Source organism: Oncorhynchus masou, chromosome 9 (genome assembly GCF_036934945.1).
Source record: "Oncorhynchus masou masou isolate Uvic2021 chromosome 9, UVic_Omas_1.1, whole genome shotgun sequence".
NCBI classification, from domain to species: domain Eukaryota; kingdom Metazoa; phylum Chordata; class Actinopteri; order Salmoniformes; family Salmonidae; genus Oncorhynchus; species Oncorhynchus masou.
Window position 1 is genome coordinate 70,140,176 of NC_088220.1, and position 19,449 is coordinate 70,159,624.

The 19,449-nt window shown below is 47.3% G+C and overlaps 1 protein-coding gene across 2 annotated transcripts in view; it reads right to left on the reverse strand.

Moving 5' to 3' along the window:
- sez6b (seizure related 6 homolog b) overlaps nucleotides 1–19,449 on the reverse strand; it is a 133,825-nt gene that overhangs the window by 38,463 nt on the left and 75,913 nt on the right. For both annotated transcript variants that reach the window (XM_064975089.1, XM_064975088.1), the window contains exons 3-4: nucleotides 18,627–18,760; nucleotides 5,182–5,374 (exon numbers count right to left, since the gene is read on the reverse strand). In XM_064975089.1, coding sequence (XP_064831161.1) covers nucleotides 5,182–5,374; nucleotides 18,627–18,760 — 327 coding nt within the window. The remainder of the gene's footprint in view (nucleotides 1–5,181; nucleotides 5,375–18,626; nucleotides 18,761–19,449) is intronic.

Genomic DNA, 19,449 nt, shown 5'->3' on the forward strand with positions numbered 1-19,449 from the left:
CCAGGGGACAGAGAGCAGCATGGAACTGGAGTTGTACCCCAGGGGACAGAGAGTGGCATGGAACTGGAGTTGTACCCCAGGGGACAGAGAGTGGCATGGCGCTGGAGTTGTACCCCAGGGGACAGAGAGCGGCATGGAACTGGAGTTGTACCCCAGGGGACAGAGAGTGGCATGGAACTGGAGTTGTAGCCCAGGGGACAGAGAGCGGCATGGAGCTGGAGTTGTACCCCAGGGGACAGAGAGTGGCATGGAGCTGGAGTTGTACCCCAGGGGACAGAGAGCGGCATGGAACTGGAGTTGTACCCCAGGGGACAGAGAGCGGCATGGAACTGGAGTTGTACCCCAGGGGACAGAGAGCGGCATGGAACTGGAGTTGTACCCCAGGGGACAGAGAGCGGCATGGAACTGGAGTTGTACCCCAGGGGACAGAGAGTGGCATGGAGCTGGAGTTGTACCCCAGGGGAAAGAGAGCGCCGTGGAGCTGGAGTTGTACCCCAGGGGACAGAGAGCGCCGTGGAGCTGGAGTTGTACCCCAGGGGACAGAGAGCGCCGTGGAGCTGGAGTTGTACCCCAGGGGACAGAGAGTGGCATGGAGCTGGAGTTGTACCCCAGTGGACAGAGAGCGGCATGGAACTGGAGTTGTACCCCAGGGGACAGAGTGCGGCATGGAACTGGAGTTGTACCCCAGTGGACAGAGAGCGGCATGGAACTGGAGTTGTTCCCCAGGGGACAGAGAGCGGCATGAAGCTGGAGTTGTACCCCAGGGGACAGAGAGCGGCATGGAGCTGGAGTTGTTCCCCAGGGGACAGAGAGTGGCATGGAACTGGAGTTGTACCCCAGGGGACAGAGAGCGCCGTGGAGCTGGAGTTGTACCCCAGGGGACAGAGAATGGCATGGAACTGGAGTTGTACCCCAGGGGACAGAGAGCGGCATGGAGCTGGAGTTGTACCCCAGGGGACAGAGAGTGGCATGGAACTGGAGTTGTACCCCAGGGGACAGAGAGTGGCCTGGAACTGGAGTTGTACCCCAGGGGACAGAGAGTGGCATGGAACTGGAGTTGTACCCCAGGGGACAGAGAGTGGCATGGAACTGGAGTTGTTCCCCAGGGGACAGAGAGCGGCATGGAGCTGGAATTGTACCCCAGGGGACAGAGAGCGCCGTGGAGCTGGAGTTGTACCCCAGGGGACAGAGAGCGGCATGGAGCTGGAGTTGTACCCCAGGGGACAGAGAGCGGCATGGAACTGGAGTTGTACCCCAGGGGACAGAGAGTGGCATGGAGCTGGAGTTGTACCCCAGGGGACAGAGAGTGGCATGGAGCTGGAGTTGTATTGAGGGGGCAGGAAGCCTTTGGAGCTGGAGTTGTATTGAGGGGGCAGGAAGCCCTTGGAGCTGGAGTGGTATTGAGGGGGCAGGAAGCCCTTGGAGCCCAGGGGACAGAGAGTGGCAGGAAGCCCTTGGAGCTAGAGTGGTATTGAGGGGGCAGGAAGCCCTTGGAGCTGGAGTGGTATTGAGGGGGCAGGAAGCCCTTGGAGCTGGAGTGGTATTGAGGGGGCAGGAAGCCCTTGGAGCTGGAGTGGTATTGAGGGGGCAGGAAGCCCTTGGAGCTGGAGTGGTATTGAGGGGGCAGGAAGCCCTTGGAGCTGGAGTGGTATTGAGGGGGCAGGAAGCCCTTGGAGCTGGAGTGGTATTGAGGCGGCAGGAAGCCCTTGGAGCTGGAGTGGTATTGAGGGGGCAGGAAGCCCTTGGAGCTGGAGTGGTACCCCAGGGGGCAGGAAGCCTGTGGAGCTGGAGTGGTATTGAGGGGGCAGGAAGCCCTTGGAGCTGGAGTGGTATTGAGGGGGCAGGAAGCCCTTGGAGCTGGAGTGGTACCCCAGGGGGCAGGAAGCCTGTGGAGCTGGAGTGGTATTGAGGGGGCAGGAAGCCCTAGGAGCTGGAGTGGTACCCCAGGGGGCAGGAAGCCTGTGGAGCTGGAGTGGTATTGAGGGGGCAGGAAGCCCTTGGAGCTGGAGTGGTATTGAGGGGGCAGGAAGCCCTTGGAGCTAGAGTGGTACCCCAGGGGGCAGGAAGCCCTTGGAGCTGGAGTGGTACCCCAGGGGGCAGGAAGCCTGTGGAGCTCTGGGTCGAGGGGACGACACAGACAGATGTGACTGTCAGTCGTGAGGGGAGCCTGGGAAGGGACATGTTTCTGCCGACTGCCCTCCACTTTAACTTGTGTATGTGTACATACACGCATGGCACTCATACACACACTCACTCTCTCTCTCTCCCTCTCGCTCTTCTCCTTTTTCATCTCTCTCTCTCCCTCTCTGACTTTCTTAGGTGTCTAACTTCTAAATACCAGGCAAGTAACTTGATGTCAATGATAATTATAATGCCCCAATACTCTCAGATAGTGGTTATGAATAAAAGGAGACAAAGAAGGGAAACAAGTGTTGGGAAGGTTTCGTGCTGAGTTTCACACTTTCTCCCAAGTCTTTGAAAGGCTGTTACTAAACAGTTTCCAAGCGGAGGTGTTGGAACAAGGTCTTGATCACTAACTTTTATCCCAAATCTGTGTGGAGAGTGTTTTCCTCCACTTGATTCTTGTTTCCCTCTTGTTTCATTGATCTTTCTCCCAGAGCAGCTGTTAAATAAAGACTCTCTCTACTGATAGATGATGGTGATATTACCATATCATTACCTGCTGCTTAAAATGTATCCACAGGTAATTACTGCTCTTATGACTGCTGGCCAAATGGGAGATGGTAGCTGAAGCTTTGATAACCATCAGTGTTTCCATGCCAATAGAGCCACAGTACACTGTGCCAGTAATGGGTGCTCAGAACTGGCCTGCTACACTAGATGACTAACATACAGCTCTAACGATGTATGATGATGAAGAGCAAACTACATGAAGAGAACGAGAGAGACAAGTATTTAAGGTACTCAAAATGGTGATAGCAAATAGACAAGACAAGACAGGAGAGCAAGCATTACAATTATCCTAGGCCAGTTGATTTAAATGAAAAATACCAATACAGAACTCATTTACATATGCGTGCTTCATAAATACTGAGCAAATGTTCATAGCACCCACAATGATCAACACAACTCGCTCTTTAGTTCCCGCAAATTCACTGTTTGATCAATCTTCATCCAGGAATGATCTAGTAAGACAGTATTGAATTCATTACCGGCCACCTCAGCCAGAGGAGATGATGATGATTCATGATTTAATCACAGACACTAGCCTGGTTTCCATCTTTAAAACAAATCAGTCTCCTGCTCACTGGTTGTCTGATCACATTCTCCACACCTCATTACGAGACAAGGTGCTTTGCAGAGCAAAGAGATTGTAATATCAGAGCAATCATCTCAATACACGTAAAACTGTCATGGGGTATAAATGAACATGTTGTACCCCTCTCCCTCTCATGTCACCTGGCAGATAATCAGACTTTATCTTACTTTGAGATGAAATGTTACTAACATAGACGTTGGTGTTTAAGTGCTAAATATCAAATTACATATCTTTCTGAACAAATCAAGAGCCTCCTTGGATTAGAAATGTATGGAAACTAACAGGGAACATTGTAGTATGCTCTTAAAAGCATGACGATGTCCTCAAAGTGACTCCAAAGCAATTAGAAGAGCAATGTTTTGCCTTCAGAGCTTGTATAGGCAGCCTATACCAAAATAAAAAAACTGCAAAGGCCAAAGTAAGTGGAAAATCATGAATATTGGTATTTGAGCAAACAATTCCCCTAACCAAGCACTGTCTTAGTGCAGGATAACTCTCATTCTGCCAGAGGCACGCAGAAAGATGGCTGACTACTTGATTTATGGATCCATAACTTAAATTTGATGTATTCTAATGGGAAGTCAATTTGTTTCCAGGCAGTGTTTCATTGAGATTTAATGCACTTGTGATTAAGGTGACCCCATTATATGCTAATTACTCAGCATGCCCCGAGAACCAATTTTTTTATTATTAACATTGAGCGAGAGCGAGGAAGGGAGGGAGTGAGAGAGCGGAAGAGAGCGAGAGGGAGATTAAGAGTCAGAGAAAAAGAAAAAGAGAGAGAGATTCCCTCTATGAACATACCAGATGTCATCAAATTACTCTCCCCTAAGTTATTTTATTTCTGTCTGCTACAGAATGCACCATACTGTACGTCACAGACAGGGGAAAATAGTTAGAGGCCACCCTCATATAGTCAGCCCAGATCAGCACGACGCGCTGCTCAGGGAATATCAAACAGGTCGAGCAGAGGAGGGTGTGGGGGGATGGGGGTGGGGGGACCACTGTGTCAGGTAATTGGAAGTTTTGTAAAGAAGCAGAAAGTTATTATCGGTGGCGCTGTGCCGTGCCCTGCCGTATGATTGCCATGCTATTTAATAGAGCAGCAGAAGCCTGCCACAGAAAGCCATGAAGGTCCCCCTCACTGGGTGGTGAATACCACCCACACAACTCGCAAAGGAGAGAGAGAGAGAGAGAGGAAACGAGAGAAGGAGAGAGAGAAGAGGGGGGGCATAGCATGATTCAGAGAGGGATGGGTGAGCGGGAAATGCAATTCTTATTCAACCGGTAATCTAGGCATTGTTCTGAATGGCACTACTCATTTACAAACCTGCCGCAGTTCATTAACTCACAAAAACAAAAGAATCTGAAAAAAAATATTTGTAAAGTTGCTTTTCTATTTCACCACAATGTGTAAGCAACAGGGCTCATAACTGCATGCAGTCTCCTTCTGACAATGACAATTAGAAGAGCACCATCACAGCAATTTCCCCAACTGATTATACTGCCAATTGACAGCGGTGTTATTTTGTGGCTAACATGAGCACATTATGTTGACAAGGGATAACAGGAGGGTGAGCCCCAGTGTACAGAAGGGTGAGCCCTAGTGTACAGAAGGGTGAGCCCCAGTGTACAGAAGGGTGAGCCCCAGTGTACAGAAGGGTGAGCCCCAGTGTACAGGAGAGTGAGCCCCAGTGTACATGAGGAGGCTGCTGGAGGAGAGGATAAATCAACCTCTCAGGCCTTGTCCATATTGTCACTTCATATTGGTTACAACTCACATTCTGAAACTTGGTTTGTTGTTGTGTAGTATTTGATTAGGTTGATGGTCTAGTGCTGTGCTGTGGTGCTTGGTTGGTGGTTGTGCTAGTGCTTAGCGTTTGGTTGCCCTCGGGTCTTACCTTGGTATCTGAGCAGGAAGGACCCAGGCTGGGTCTGTCTCTGGCTGTGGAAGTGGATGGTGATCTGGTTGCTCCAGCTGCGTACCACCAGGCCCTTCAACAGGATAGACTCGTTGGCCAGAACAGAGGGCTCCCCTCCCCCCACACCCTCAAACGTCACCCGCTCCCCCTCCCACAGGCTCACATTCATCACCTGCATGGACAAACACACACAGAGGAGACCAGTTAAATAAAGGACACACATCAATACATACAAGTACATAGACTTGTAAACAGGGTGACAGAGAAATGTGGTCAGATGAAGCCGTCTGCTTCCTTCACTGAGGTTTTACCATCATACGATGGCACCTAAGAGATATGCCTCCATGACACTTCACTGAGTTTACTCATATAAAACCCAGAGATATGCCTCCATGTCACTTCACTGAGTTTACTCATATAAAACCCAGAGATATGCCTCCATGTCACTTCACTGCGTTTACTCTCAAATAAAACCCAGAGATATGTATCAATGTCACTTCACGTAGTTTACTCTCAAATAAAACCCAGAGATATGTCTCAATGTCACTTCACTGAGTTTACTCATATAAAACCCAGAGATATGCCTCCATGTCACTTCACTGAGTTTACTCATATAAAACCCAGAGATATGCCTCCATGTCACTTCACTGAGTTTACTCATATAAAACCCAGAGATATGCCTCCATGTCACTTCACTGAGTTTACTCATATAAAACCCAGAGATATGTCTCCATGTCACTTCACTGCGTTTACTCTCAAATAAAACCCAGAGATATGTATCAATGTCACTTCACATAGTTTACTCTCAAATAAAACCCAGAGATATGTCTCAATGTCACTTCACTGAGTTTACTCATATAAAACCCAGAGATATGCCTCCATGTCACTTCACTGAGTTTACTCATATAAAACCCAGAGATATGTATCAATGTCACTTCATTGAGTTTACTCTCATATAAAACCCAGAGATATGCCTCCATGTCACTTCACTGAGTTTACTTTCATATAAAACCCAGAAATATGCCTCAATGTCACTTCACTGAGTTTACTCTCATATAAAACCCAGAGATATGTCTCAATGTCACTTCACTGAGTTTACTCTCATATAAAACCCAGAGATATGTCTCAATGTCACTTCACTGAGTTTACTCTCATATAAAAACACTTAAGAGATATGTATCAATGTCACTTCATTGGGTTTACTCTCATATAAAACCCAGAGATATGTCTCAATGTCACTTCACTGAGTTTACTCTCATATAAAAACACTTAAGAGATATGTATCAACGTCACTTCATTGAGTTTACTCTCATATAAAACCAAGAGATATGTCTCAATGTCACTTCACTGAGTTTACTCTCATATAAAACCCAGAGATATGCCTCCATGTCACTTCACTGAGTTTACTCTCATATAAAACCCAGAGATATGTCTCAATGTCACTTCACTGAGTTTACTCTCATATAAAAACACTTAAGAGATATGTATCAATGTCACTTCACTGAGTTTACTCTCATATAAAAACACCTAAGAGATATGTCTCAATGTCACTTCACTGAGATTACTCTCATATAAAACCCAGAGATATGTATCAATGTCACTTCACTGAGATTACTCTCAAATAAAAACACCTAAGAGATATGTCTCCATGTCACTTCACCGAGTTTCTCTCATATAAAAACACCTAAGAGATATGTCTCAATGTCACTTTACTGAGTTACTCTCATATAAAACCCAAAGATATGTCTCAATGTCACTTCACTGAGTTTACTCTCATATAAAAACACCTAAGAGATATGCCTCCATGTCCCTCCATACAAAATCGTATATACTACAGTACCTTCCCCCAGGAAGGGAAGAAACAGTTTTCCGGGCTGTTAATCTAACATGGAAAAAGGAAAGACTGTATATATTAAATTACAGACAATTAACACATAGTCCAATATATGTCAGAATCCATCAGCTGGAACTCCAGAGTATGATTGGCGAACCTTGGGTCACAGAAGATGGTTCCAGGCCTTGACCTGTGAAAGCTCTATTCCAAAAGGTGTCAGATAGAAGGAGCAAAACAAAAAATAGCAGAACAAAAAACACCAAACTGCCCTGACGTGAATGAGAGACCAGATAAAAAGAGAAAGGGTGAGAGGTGCACTGTGTGGGTGAGAGGTGCACTGTGTGGGTGAGAGGTGCACTGTGTGGGTGAGAGGTGCACTGTGTGGGTGAGAGTTGCACTGTGTGGGTGAGAGGTGCACTGTGTGGGTGCAAGGTTGCACTGTGTGGGTGAGAGGTGCACTGTGTGGGTGAGAGGTGCACTGTGTGGGTGAGAGTTGCACTGTGTGGGTGCAAGGTTGCACTGTGTGGGTGAGAGGTGCACTGTGTGGGTGAGAGGTGCACTGTGTGGGTGAGAGGTGCACTGTGTGGGTGAGAGGTGCACTATGTGGGTGAGAGGTGCACTGTGTGGGTGAGAGGTGCACTGTGTGGGTGCAAGGTTGCACTGTGTGGGTGAGAGGTGCACTGTGTGGGTGAGAGGTGCACTGTGTGGGTGAGAGTTGCACTGTGTGGGTGCAAGGTTGCACTGTGTGGGTGAGAGGTGCACTGTGTGGGTGAGAGTTGCACTGTGTGGGTGGGAGGTGCACTTTATGGGTGAGAGTTGCACTGTGTGGGGGCAAGGTGCACTGTGTGGGTGAGAGGTGCACTGTGTGGGTGAGAGGTGCACTATGTGGGTGAGAGGTACACTGTGTGGGTGAGAGGTGCACTGTGTGGGTGAGAGTTGCACTGTGTGGGTGAGAGGTGCACTGTGTGGGTGCAAGGTTGCACTGTGTGGGTGAGAGGTGCACTGTGTGGGTGAGAGGTGCACTGTGTGGGTGAGAGGTGCACTGTGTGGGTGAGAGGTGCACTATGTGGGTGAGAGGTGCACTGTGTGGGTGAGAGGTGCACTGTGTGGGTGAGAGGTGCACTGTGTGGGTGAGAGGTGCACTGTGTGGGTGAGAGTTGCACTGTGTGGGTGAGAGGTGCACTGTGTGGGTGAGAGGTGCACTGTGTGGGTGAGAGGTGCACTGTGTGGGTTAGAGGTGCACTGTGTGGGTGAGAGTTGCACTGTGTGGGTGAGAGGTGCACTGTGTGGGTGAGAGTTGCACTGTGTGGGGGCAAGGTGCACTGTGTGGGTGCAAGGTGCACTGTGTGGGTGAGAGGTGCACTGTGTGGGTGAGAGGTGCACTGTGTGGGTGAGAGGTGCACTGTGTGGATGCGAGGTGCACTGTGTGGGTGAGAGGTGCACTGTGTGGGTGCAAGTTGCACTGTGTGGGTGTGAGGTGCACTGTGTGGGTGCGAGGTGCACTGTGTGGGTGAGAGGTGCACTGTGTGGGTGAGAGGTGCACTGTGTGGGTGCAGGGTGCAAGGTGCACTGTGTGGGTGCAAGGTGCACTGTGTGGGTGCAAGGTGTACTGTGTGGGTGCAAGGTCCACTGTGCGGGGCCTCTAAGATAGCACGAAACGATGAGTGGTCGTCTGACGTGTTTATTAAACACGTAACTATATAAAGTCTCTGTGATTGTGCTCTTATGAGGACAGTGCTGCTATAGCAACAATTGTCAACATTTTCCACACACAGTACCCCATAATGACAAAGCAAAAAACTTTTTATTTTATGTTTGCTCATTTAAAATACCTTATTTACATAAGTATTCAGACCCTTTGCTATGAGACTCGAAATTGAGCTCAGGTGCATCTTGTTTCCAATGATCATCCTTGATGTTTCTACAACTTGAAGTCCACCTGTGGTAAATGTAATTGATTGGACATGATTTGGAAAGGCAGTCACCTGTCTATATAAGGTCCCACAGTGACAGTGCATGTCGGAGCAGAAACCAAGCCATGAGGTCAAAGGAATGGTCCATAGAGCTCCGAGACAGGATCGGCCGCCCGGCCAAACTGAGCAATCGGGAGAGAAGGGCCTTGGTCAGGGAGGTGACCAAGAAACCGATGGTCACTCTGACAGAGCTACAGAGTTCCTCTGTGGACTCCACCAATCAGGCCTTTGTGGTAGAGTGGCCAGACAGGCACCTGTTAGCCTGCTTGGAATTTGCAAAAAAGCACCTAAAGGACTCAGACCATGAGAAACAAGATTCTCTCATCTAATGAAACCAAGTTTGAACTCTTTGGCCTGAATGCCAAGCTTTACATCTGGAGGAAACCTAACAATCTGGAGGAAACCTAACAACGACCCTAAGCACATGTTCAAGACAACGCAGGAGTGGCTTGGGGACAAGTCTCTGAATGTCCTTGAGTGGCCCAGCCAGAGCCCCGGACTTGAACCCGATCAAACATCTCTGGAGAGACCTGAAAATGCTGTGCAGTGACAATCCCCATCTATCGTGACAGAGCTTGAGGGGATCATACCCAAGAAGACTCAAGGCTGTCGTCGCTGCCGAAGGTGCTTCAACAAAGTACTGAGTAAAGGGTCTGGATAACAATGTAAATGTGGTATTTCAGTTGTTGTTGTTTTTATACATTTGCAAAAATGTCTAAAACCTGTTTTAGTTTTGTAATTATGTGGTATTGTGTGTAGATTGATGAGGGGGGAAAAACCATTTAATCAATTTTAGAATGAGGTTGTAACGTAACAAAATGTGGAAAAAGTCAAGGGGTCTGAATACTTTCCGAATGCACTGAATAATGCACAACAACAAGTTGATGTAGTTTTAATTAACTCATGGCTACAGCATTGGATAAAAGTCCCATTAAACAAAGGTCATCACAACCTAATCACATTATCCAGAAATCCCCATGTCAATGAAATACTTCCAGAATACTGTTGGGATAATCCAGTTTGTGTTGGCATTAGTCCTGACTGTCTCCCTCACACTGATCTAATCCTGGATCAACACACGTCTGTCTGACAACACGGACATGTTTTTTTTTGTTGAGATGTAAACAGGAGGTCAACAGCACGTTAAGGTTAAAAGCATCATAATCCATTAAAGTCGAATTACTACAATATTATTTAGGCTCCTCCCCCAGATGTCCCAATCACAACATTCTGTGTTGCTCACTATATATTTAAAAGCAACACATGAAAATGAAATAAATCTAAATAATTCAAGTGACACGTTCCGATAAAATAAACACCAGATTTTGTAGAGCATGTGGGGGAGGAGATGTATGCTTTCTGCTTTCTGTATCTCTCCCTGCAGCAAACCACTCCCCCTCTCCAGAGATTGCCCTTCTATCTCTACAGAGGTAAGAAGGAACAGAGGGAGGAGGGAGGAATAAAAGAAAGAGAATAAAGGAGAAAGCTCCACTAATTACGTCTCTCCGTTCCCTCCTTCAAATGGTCCCACGTTGTGTGAGTGTCTGTGAGGGTACTAGAGTATGTGGGCTGCTAGCTAATTATAGACTATGATTAAGTGGGGGGTAGGGAAGGGATAGAGCACCAGCACTAACATCTGTTCCAGACAGGAGAACTGGGCCATGAGGAGGAGAGGAGAGAGAAGAGAAGGGAGACGAGAGAGAAAAGGGGAGAGAGAAGAGAAGACAAGTGAGGAGAGAAGAGAAGAGAGGGAGGAGGAGATGGGAGGGTTGGGGAGATAAAGAGACAGTCAGGGCCATGAAGAGTCATGGTTCTGCTGGTTAATATTGAGGTATTTCTGTCTGGGCCACTTAACACAGTGACACCTGGTCCAACACTGGACACAACACACACTGCTACACACATAATACCATACACAAAAAAACTAAGATTTGTGTAAATCACAATGTACAAATCCTGGCACACACACTGAAAAAGGGAGACTTTGTGGGATTTCCTGTGTGCATTCATATGCCTGTCCTTGAAATGGTCTGGCAAGGCTGTCACAGACAACAGTTGCTATTACATGAGACCTGAGGCCACTGAATGGTAAGAGAGAAGCAGTGATTAGTTAAGCTCTTCCAGAGGAAATTGAACACAGTGTCACCCTGAGCTGAGTCTTTCTTCCTGAAAGCCTGTTTCTATTTGATCGCCTGTGTAATCCTGGTTCGAGGGGGCTGGTTGAATGCAGATCTGTCGAGGTTGTTCCTGCTGAGCCAAGGTCGGCTGAAGGTGAAGAGCTGAGTAGTTGTCTACAGAGAGAAGAGATTACAGTATGTGGAAGCAAACTGGACAGCAGGGACCAAACTATACTGAACAACAAAAAAATACGCAACAATTTCAACTATTTCACTAAGTTACAGTTCATATAAAAAATCAGTCAACTGAAATAAATTCATTAGTAATCTATGGATTTCACATGACTGGGCAGGGCCACTGAGGAGCAAGGCCCAGCCAATCACAATGAGTTTCCCCCCACAAAAGGCTTTATTACAGACAGAAATACTCCTCAGTTTCAGATGATCTCACAGGTGAAGAAGCCGGATGTGGGTGTCATGGGCTGGCATGGTTACATGCGGTCTGTGCTTGTGAGGCCGGTTGGACGTACTACCAAATTCTCCGAACAACAGTGTAGGCTGCTTATGGTAGAGAAATTAACATTTCATTCTCTGGCAACAGCTCTGGTTGACATTCCTGCAGTCAGCATGCCAATTTGCATACTCCCTCAAAACTTGAGACACCTGTGGCATTGTGTTGTGTGACAAAACTGGACATTTTAGAGTGACCTTTAATTTCCCCAGCACAAGGTGCATCTGTGTAATGATCATGCTGTTTAATCGCTTCTTGATATGCCACACCTGTTAAGTGGATAGATTATCTTGGCAAATGAGAAATGCTCACAGAAATAACATGTTTGCACAAAATCTGAGAGATAAGCAGGTTTGTTTTGCGTATGGAACATTTCGGGGGGAAAAATTCAGTGACCTCGAAAGACTCAGGTCCAGGCTCAGACAACTCCTACTGAATGTATCCTATCAGCCAGCTTTCTCATCCCACAGCGGGTATAAGAGTAACGAGGGTAAAAAACCCACAGGCCAAGCTTCACTCATCCTCCTAAGAGATGGAACATTCGCACGCTTTCCGCGTCTGCACTTATCTCATTTTAACATTCACCTCAGCCGTTTCGATCTCATTATCACCACAATTCCTACACGCCTGTCGGAAAATTGGTTTTATGCAGCACACCTGAATTAAGCAGGGAAATTGTAGACAAGGGACAAAAAGTCGTAGGACAAGGAAAAGCCAGCAACAACGTGAACATAAGAGTGAGGTTATATGGAGTGAATGTAAATCATTTGTAGCCAGGCTGTGAGAGGCCTATATCATAATAAACAGAGTATAAAAACATTAATAAGAACACCTTCCTAATATTAAGTTGCACCCCCTTTTGTCATCAGAACAGCCTCAATTCACCGGTGCATGGACTACAAGGTGTCGAAAGCGTTCCACAGGGATGCTGGCCCATGTTGATTCCAAAGCTTCCCACAGTTGTGCCAAGTTGTCTGGGTGTCCTTTGGGTGGTGGACCATTCTTGATAGACAAGGGAAAACTGTTGCTTATGGAAAACCCAGCAGCGTTGCAGTGCTTGACACACTAAAACTGGTGCGCCTGGTACCTACTACCATACCCCGTTCAAAGACACTTAAATATTTTGTCTTGGGGATTCACCATCTGAATGACACACATACACAATCCATGTCTCAATTGTCTTAAGTCTTAAAAATCCTAATTTAACCGGTCTCCTACCCTTCATCTAAACTGATTGAAATGGATATAACAGGTGCCATCAATAAGGGACCATATCTTTCACCTTGATTCACCTGGTCAGTTTATCTCATGGAAAGAGCACGTGTACCTAATAAATATGGAATACCTTATATTCTGTGACAGCATTTCAGTGGCAAATGTTGTTTCATGTAATAGATGTCCAGTAATCCACCTCTGTTCCACACAGAAACTTTTCATTGAAAGTTGCTTTTTCTGTATGAAGTACATCTCCTCTACACTATTATTTAGAAGGTGGAGAGTAGAGCATCAGAAAAGCATTAGCTGTCCACGTATTCTCATCGTTGACCTGTTTTGCTGATGTTAATAGCTGCTGTATCCAGATCTCATTGTCCAAATGAGCTGAACTAAGAGGACCACATTCTGATGGAACATTACGACAACTCCTAATAGGGAGGAAGGAGCCTACGGCAGTATTTATTAACGTTGTGTTATATTGATTCTGTTAGTTATCCAACTGAAACACTCTGGAAGCCAACTCTGCTTCACAATTCTTCATCTTTCTCTCTCTCTCCCTTATTTCTTTCCTTTCTGTCTCTATGTCCTCCTTGTTCTGTCTCTAAATCTCAGAAGACCTTTCTGATCTCTTAATTCATCGACTCTGTCCCTTTGTCGTTATGTCCTCTCTTTGTTAAGTCTCCAACACGGTGATGTGGTAGAGGTCGGGACAGGAGAGTGAGGGGAGCTTCCTTACAGCCTACAGACTTACAGCAGACTGAATCCAAGACAGGTGAGCAGGCTGATGATACCCACCAACAACGACTCCTTGACCAGGAAAAAATGCATCTTAAAAAAACCTCACCAGAAAGGATTCTAAAGTGCTGTACAGCACTTTCCACGTCTCAAAGCCCTGCCTCGGTCACATTAGTAAACTTCAAGTCCTCTACCAACAATAGCAAAGTACAAAAGAGGCAAACAGAGTGCAGAGGGAGAGATGAGTAATGGACTTTCCCTCCTCCCCTCTCTTCTTCCCTTCGTCTCACACTCCCTCTATGACTCTCTGACTATCAGCCATGGCACTGGAGATTGGCCTGTGGCAGCAGGTGTGACTGTGACTATAGCCACTTCCAGAGAGTGGCTGTGGTGTCGTGAGTGTCACCATGTGGGAGCAGTCACCGGTCAGTCATCTCATCTACTGCTTGATCCTGTCAGTGTCTGCCTGGAGACAGCGGGTGCACATCACAAACTGAGAGGAAACTCAGTATGTGAACTAACATGGCTGCCATCACTGCCACTTGTCCCGCTGAGTTAAGTGTTAGGGATAGAAATAAATAACGCTGAAAATAACCAGCACTTCACTCTGAGTCAGAGGACATTACAGTCTTGTAAGGACCTTTGTTGGCTTAGCTGGAAAGCCCACATTCACAAACCGGGTGTCTGAGAAACTTTTTAAGTATCTGTGCTGCTGTTGGGCTGAAACAAATCCCCTCTTGTCTCAGTGAGGAAAGAGCAGTGAGAGAACAACAGTCAACGGAGTCACAGCGAGTTATTCACACCGTCACCCAGGTGGTGCAAAGTACCGGTGCTCAGTAGTGCTGACAAGACAAACAAGCACAGTGAGATCACTGAGAGCTGGGCTCTCTCACTGCCACTAAGTGCATCTCCTTGTTTCTCTTTCCTCCAGTGTTGTATTCACAGAGCCCATGTAGAATCTTCTAATTGCACTTCTCCCAGCTCCTCTGTGGCCCCTCCATGGTTCCTAACAGGCATCAGTCAGCCCACAACAGGAGGATAACATACACTGTGACGAAGGAAGAATACAAGGGGCCTAGTCCAGAGGGAGGATGGGAGAGGCGAGGGGAGGAGAGGAGAGGCCTGGTCCAGAGAGAGGAGGGGAGAGGCAAGGGGAGGAGAGGCCTGGTCCAGAGAGAGGAGGGGAGAGGGGAGGAGAGGAGAGGCCTGGTCCAGAGAGAGGAGGGGAGAGGCGAGGGGAGGAGGGTAGAGGTCTAGTCCAGAGAGAGGAGGGGAGAGGGGAGGAGAGGCCTGGTCAAGAGAGAGGAAGGGAGAGGCGAGGGGAGGAGAGGAGAGGCCTGGTCCAGAGAGGAGGGGAGAGGGGAGGAGAGGAGAGGCCTGCTCAAGAGAGAGGAAGGGAGAGGCGAGGGGAGGAGAGGAGAGGCCTGGTCCAGAGAGAGGAGGGGAGAGGGGAGGAGAGGCCTGGTCAAGAGAGAGGAAGGGAGAGGCGAGGGGAGAAGAGGAGAGGCCTGTTCCAGAGAGAGGAGGGGAGAGGGGAGGAGAGGAGAGGCGTGGTGCAGAGAGAGGAGGGGAGAGGCAAGGGGAGGAGAGGAGAGGCCTGGTCCAGAGAGAGGAGGGGAGAGGGGAGGGGAGGAGAGGCCTGGTCCAGAGAGAGGAGGGGAGAGGCGAAGGGAGGGGAGGAGACACCTGGCCCAGAGAGAGGAGGGGAAAGGCGAGGGAAGGGAAGGAGAGGAGAGGCCTGGTCCAGAGAGAGGAGGGGGGGAGAGGAGAGGAGAGGTCTCTGTGACACCAGCTTCTCCAAAAGCTGGATAGAAGTAGAAATTATGTTTTATAGGATGTGGAGGTGTGGAGGCAGCTGTTTGACAGGTTCTTCTGCCTGAGCTGAAACACCAGAGCCATTGTGGAGCAGAAATTTCAGGGATAGAGATATTGGTTTGACACACACCACACATGCTACTCCTAAGACTGGGTTATTGTACAGTACATATTACCGGTGAGCTCTCAGTGCTGAAGATACAGCTCTCTCCCACAGATGATGACAGGTCATTAACAGGCCCTTGTTTTTACTTACCTCCAGCTCCCTAGTTATGATTGAGTTGTGGACTATCTATCAGGAGATGAGAGTGGATTGGGCCAGGGTATTGATTCTTGTCCCTCCAGCAGTTAAAGGTCTGAGCCGTGTGCTTTAGTGTGCTTTAGTGTACTGAGAGTCAGTGCGTCTGGCCCTGTAGGCTAGAGCCTGAACTCTACTGCTGTTCAGTCAGGGAGGGAGCCAATGTGCAAATAGCACGTTGCAGGCAACTGAACGCTGCATGCCTCCTCTTCCCCTCTGACACACCGTAACCTAAAAAATTAGTCAAAGGTTCGGGACACACATCATGTTTATGGTAATAAGGATCTACATGCAATATGTAGCCTACATGTTCCAGTTGTGCGGGGCTCGTGGCTGAGGTTGATTACTCAATTATCCTCTGCTCCCAGGTTTATGTCATCTTCTGCAGTCTTTGGCACACGTATCTCATTTCACTACGAAGTGTGTGCACAGTGGATAATTGTTTACAAAAGAGAGAAACAAATCCTCGACTCACACAGAGAGAAAATGGAGAAACAAATGTGTTTGAACATGTATATATTTTCTAGCAATTTGTTGTAGCCCTAGTTGTAAAGTATGTCAAGATGTCAATAGTTATATATATACAGTATATTTCAATATGCCATATCATCCCAGACAGTCAGTCTTTAGTGAAGCACTCTTCCTCAGTCCTCCAAAAAGTATCAGGTTGACACTTCTTACAGAATATTGTATTGACACCCTTTATTAAATTGTCCAAGCAGTGACCAATGCATCCCAATCAATCTCTGCCATCAACCCAGACAGAGACTGCAGATAGAACTGTACTTTATTGAACTGTGCCGAGGTCCACTTAAGCCAGAGTAGTTGGGAATATTGACCCATCAGTCGATACTCTTCAGTACTATCCACCATGGCTTCAGTGAGCTGCTGAAAGGTCCTCTCCCAACACCTGCACACTTCTGGAGTGGACAGAACTACTGGGCTGGGCATGTCTTAGCTTGGCCTGCAGTGCACTGATCTATGAACTGACACAGACATGTGGGACTACAGCGGAAAGTGAATCAATCCTCCTACTTTCACATGACAACACTGTTGGGTGGTTAACAGAGGGTCTCTGACTTTCAACCAACTTCCACTCCTCCTCCCAGACTGCAGCTTAAACACACTGTATATAACGGCACATGGTAAACCTGATGGGTCTTGCCTTTGTGTGGAGTTGTGAGGGTGGTACTATATACTATATAGACTTCGGGAGTTTGAGAGCTAGAAACACTTTTCAAGCAAATGTCTCTCTCCATCCCTCCCTCCCTCCGCCCTGAGGCAGGGCCAGAGCAGGAAGTACTTGGGCCCCTATGGTCTGATGGAGCAGTGCACTAGGCAGGTGTGGGACGTAGACCTCAAAGCAGGGCAAATAAACAAATGCTGCCCAAGGAATTTGTCCACATCAGTCTTTATCTTCTTGCCAACATCAAGGCAACCATTTAAATCCAGCTTACGCTAAAATGAATGATAAACTGGAGTTGTTAGGACCCACATTCTACAAAGCCCCCTGGTCTAGAGAAGTCCTTTGAAGTAGATTAATCCAAAAGATTTCCAGATAAAAGGAATTATCAGCCCAGTCTTTTAGAAACAGGATGACACCACCTGGAGTGTAGGGGGGTGAAAGGGGTGTAGAGGGGTGTAGACTGAGTGTAGTGGGGTGTAAAGGGGTGTAGAGGGTTGTAGAGGGGCGTAGGGGGCGTAGGGGGGCATAGTGGATCATAGTGGGGCGTAGAGGGGTGAGGTGATCCACGCATTGTCTGAATGCCACATTATTTAGTCAATCAACCTGAGGGTAAGGTATCTTTAATGAAGTTAAGAAGAGCTGTGGAGACATTTTAACAGGAAGGCATTAAAAGTCCCGTAAACAAGCAAAAAGACTGGACACATAATCCATAAGTAATTAATTAAGAGAAGAAGCTTCCTTACATCTAAATCACATTGAATAATTCAAGACGAGGAGATAAGAGAAGAGAGACGTATACTGAGTGGACAAAACATTAGGAACAAAAGATTTAAGTGTCTTTGAACGGGGTCTGGTAGTAGGTACCAGGCGCACCGATTTTAGTGTGTCAAGAACTGCAATGCTCCTGGGTTTTCCACACTCAACAGATTTCCCTTGTCTATCAAGAATGGTCCACCACCCAAAGGACATCCAGACAACTTGACACAACTGTGGGAAGCATTGGAGTCAACATGGGCAAACATCCCTGTGGAATGTTTTCGACACCTTGTAGAGTCCACGCCCCAAATAATTGAGGCTGTTCTGAGGGCAAAACTGGGTGTAACTTAATATTAGGAATGTTTTTTACACAAATTGTATGTACACTCAGGGTATACATGTGCTGCTGTCCCGGGTGTTAGCAAGCGCAGGCAGGCGATGATAGGAAGAACAGTGGAGAGGAAGAACGTTCACCTCTCTCCACCCTCCTCCTCCTCATTTTCTTCACAGAAGACATGAAGCAGCTGGGATGCATCATTGTGAATGGATTGCGGTACATATTAATTTCATCCTAAATATATTAGATCAAGCATCTGGAAGGTCAGAGAGGTAATGGCTATTGTATATCTTATGAGAGAAAGAAGCTGAGCTGGAGAAGTAATCATGTGGATGAGAGGCTTCAGGTGGAGGTAGATTCTCTGTTTAAATCACTGTGTCAGCTTCCAAAGGTCAGTCGCTGCACAATAACAGTAAATACCTTGGAACTGAGTGGACATCATCATAATTTTGAAGCACTAGTGTGGTTTTGCCCGCGAGCCAAAATTGCCATTTTGGATGTTGCATTTGGGTATCTGATGTCATTTCTTGACAGGATGTGTCAGTCTTGTGTGTTCCTATGTTTAATCCACCATATATTTTATAGACAATCACTGTTGTTAATGTACAAAATGAACAAGTTTCTAGCAATAATAATGGCGGTCTGACCTGTATCTCTACTCCATAGCCCGTGTAGACGGTGACGGTGTAGGTGCAGTCCACAGAGGAGTAGTAATGAGAGCTGGACGGCTGGGGCGTCTCTATGTAGCCCTCTGGTGCTGTCAGGTTGAAGATACAGGGAACTGCAAGGACAGAAGGAAAAACATTGAAGACCAATGACACCCCTTCACTAACTGGCATGGGGTGGAGCAAGCTGGAGAAGACTGCCCAGAACAGAGTTTGATGGAGAGGAGTCGGCGATGGCCTACGCTCCCAGAGGAGCGTTTGGCCGAAGTAAGTAAGACTAACCCTCCCTGATCCCTCCCTGGTCCCATTCTCTCACTCACTCACACCAGCCCCCCTACGTTAATAGTGTTTCAAGGTTTTCACATTTTCTGCCCGAATCAACAGAGGCCCTCTCACTCTATCCTCTTTGGTTGTGTGGCTCGAGGGACAGATCAGGTGGAGGGAATAACCACAGACAATTTTCTGGTCACCTTGAGGTGTTTGTGCTCGACCGCTTTATTTGATTTCTGTCTTTCTGAGTTTCCTCCAGAGATAGGGATGACAACAGGAATTTACTGTGTGCTTGTATGTGCGTGCTTCGTATGTAGGTGCTGGTATATTCATGTGTGTGTGTGTGTGTGTGTGTGTGTGTGTGTGTGTGTGTGTGTGTGTGTGTGTGTGTGTGTGTGTGTGTGTGTGTGTGTGTGTGTGTGTGTGTGTGTGTGTGTGTGTGTGTCTCAGACATATTGGGAGATTTCCCCATCCTGCCCTTCATTAGTTGTGAAGGGGTCCCCGTGGGTAAGGCACAAATGAAGCAAAGCCTGTG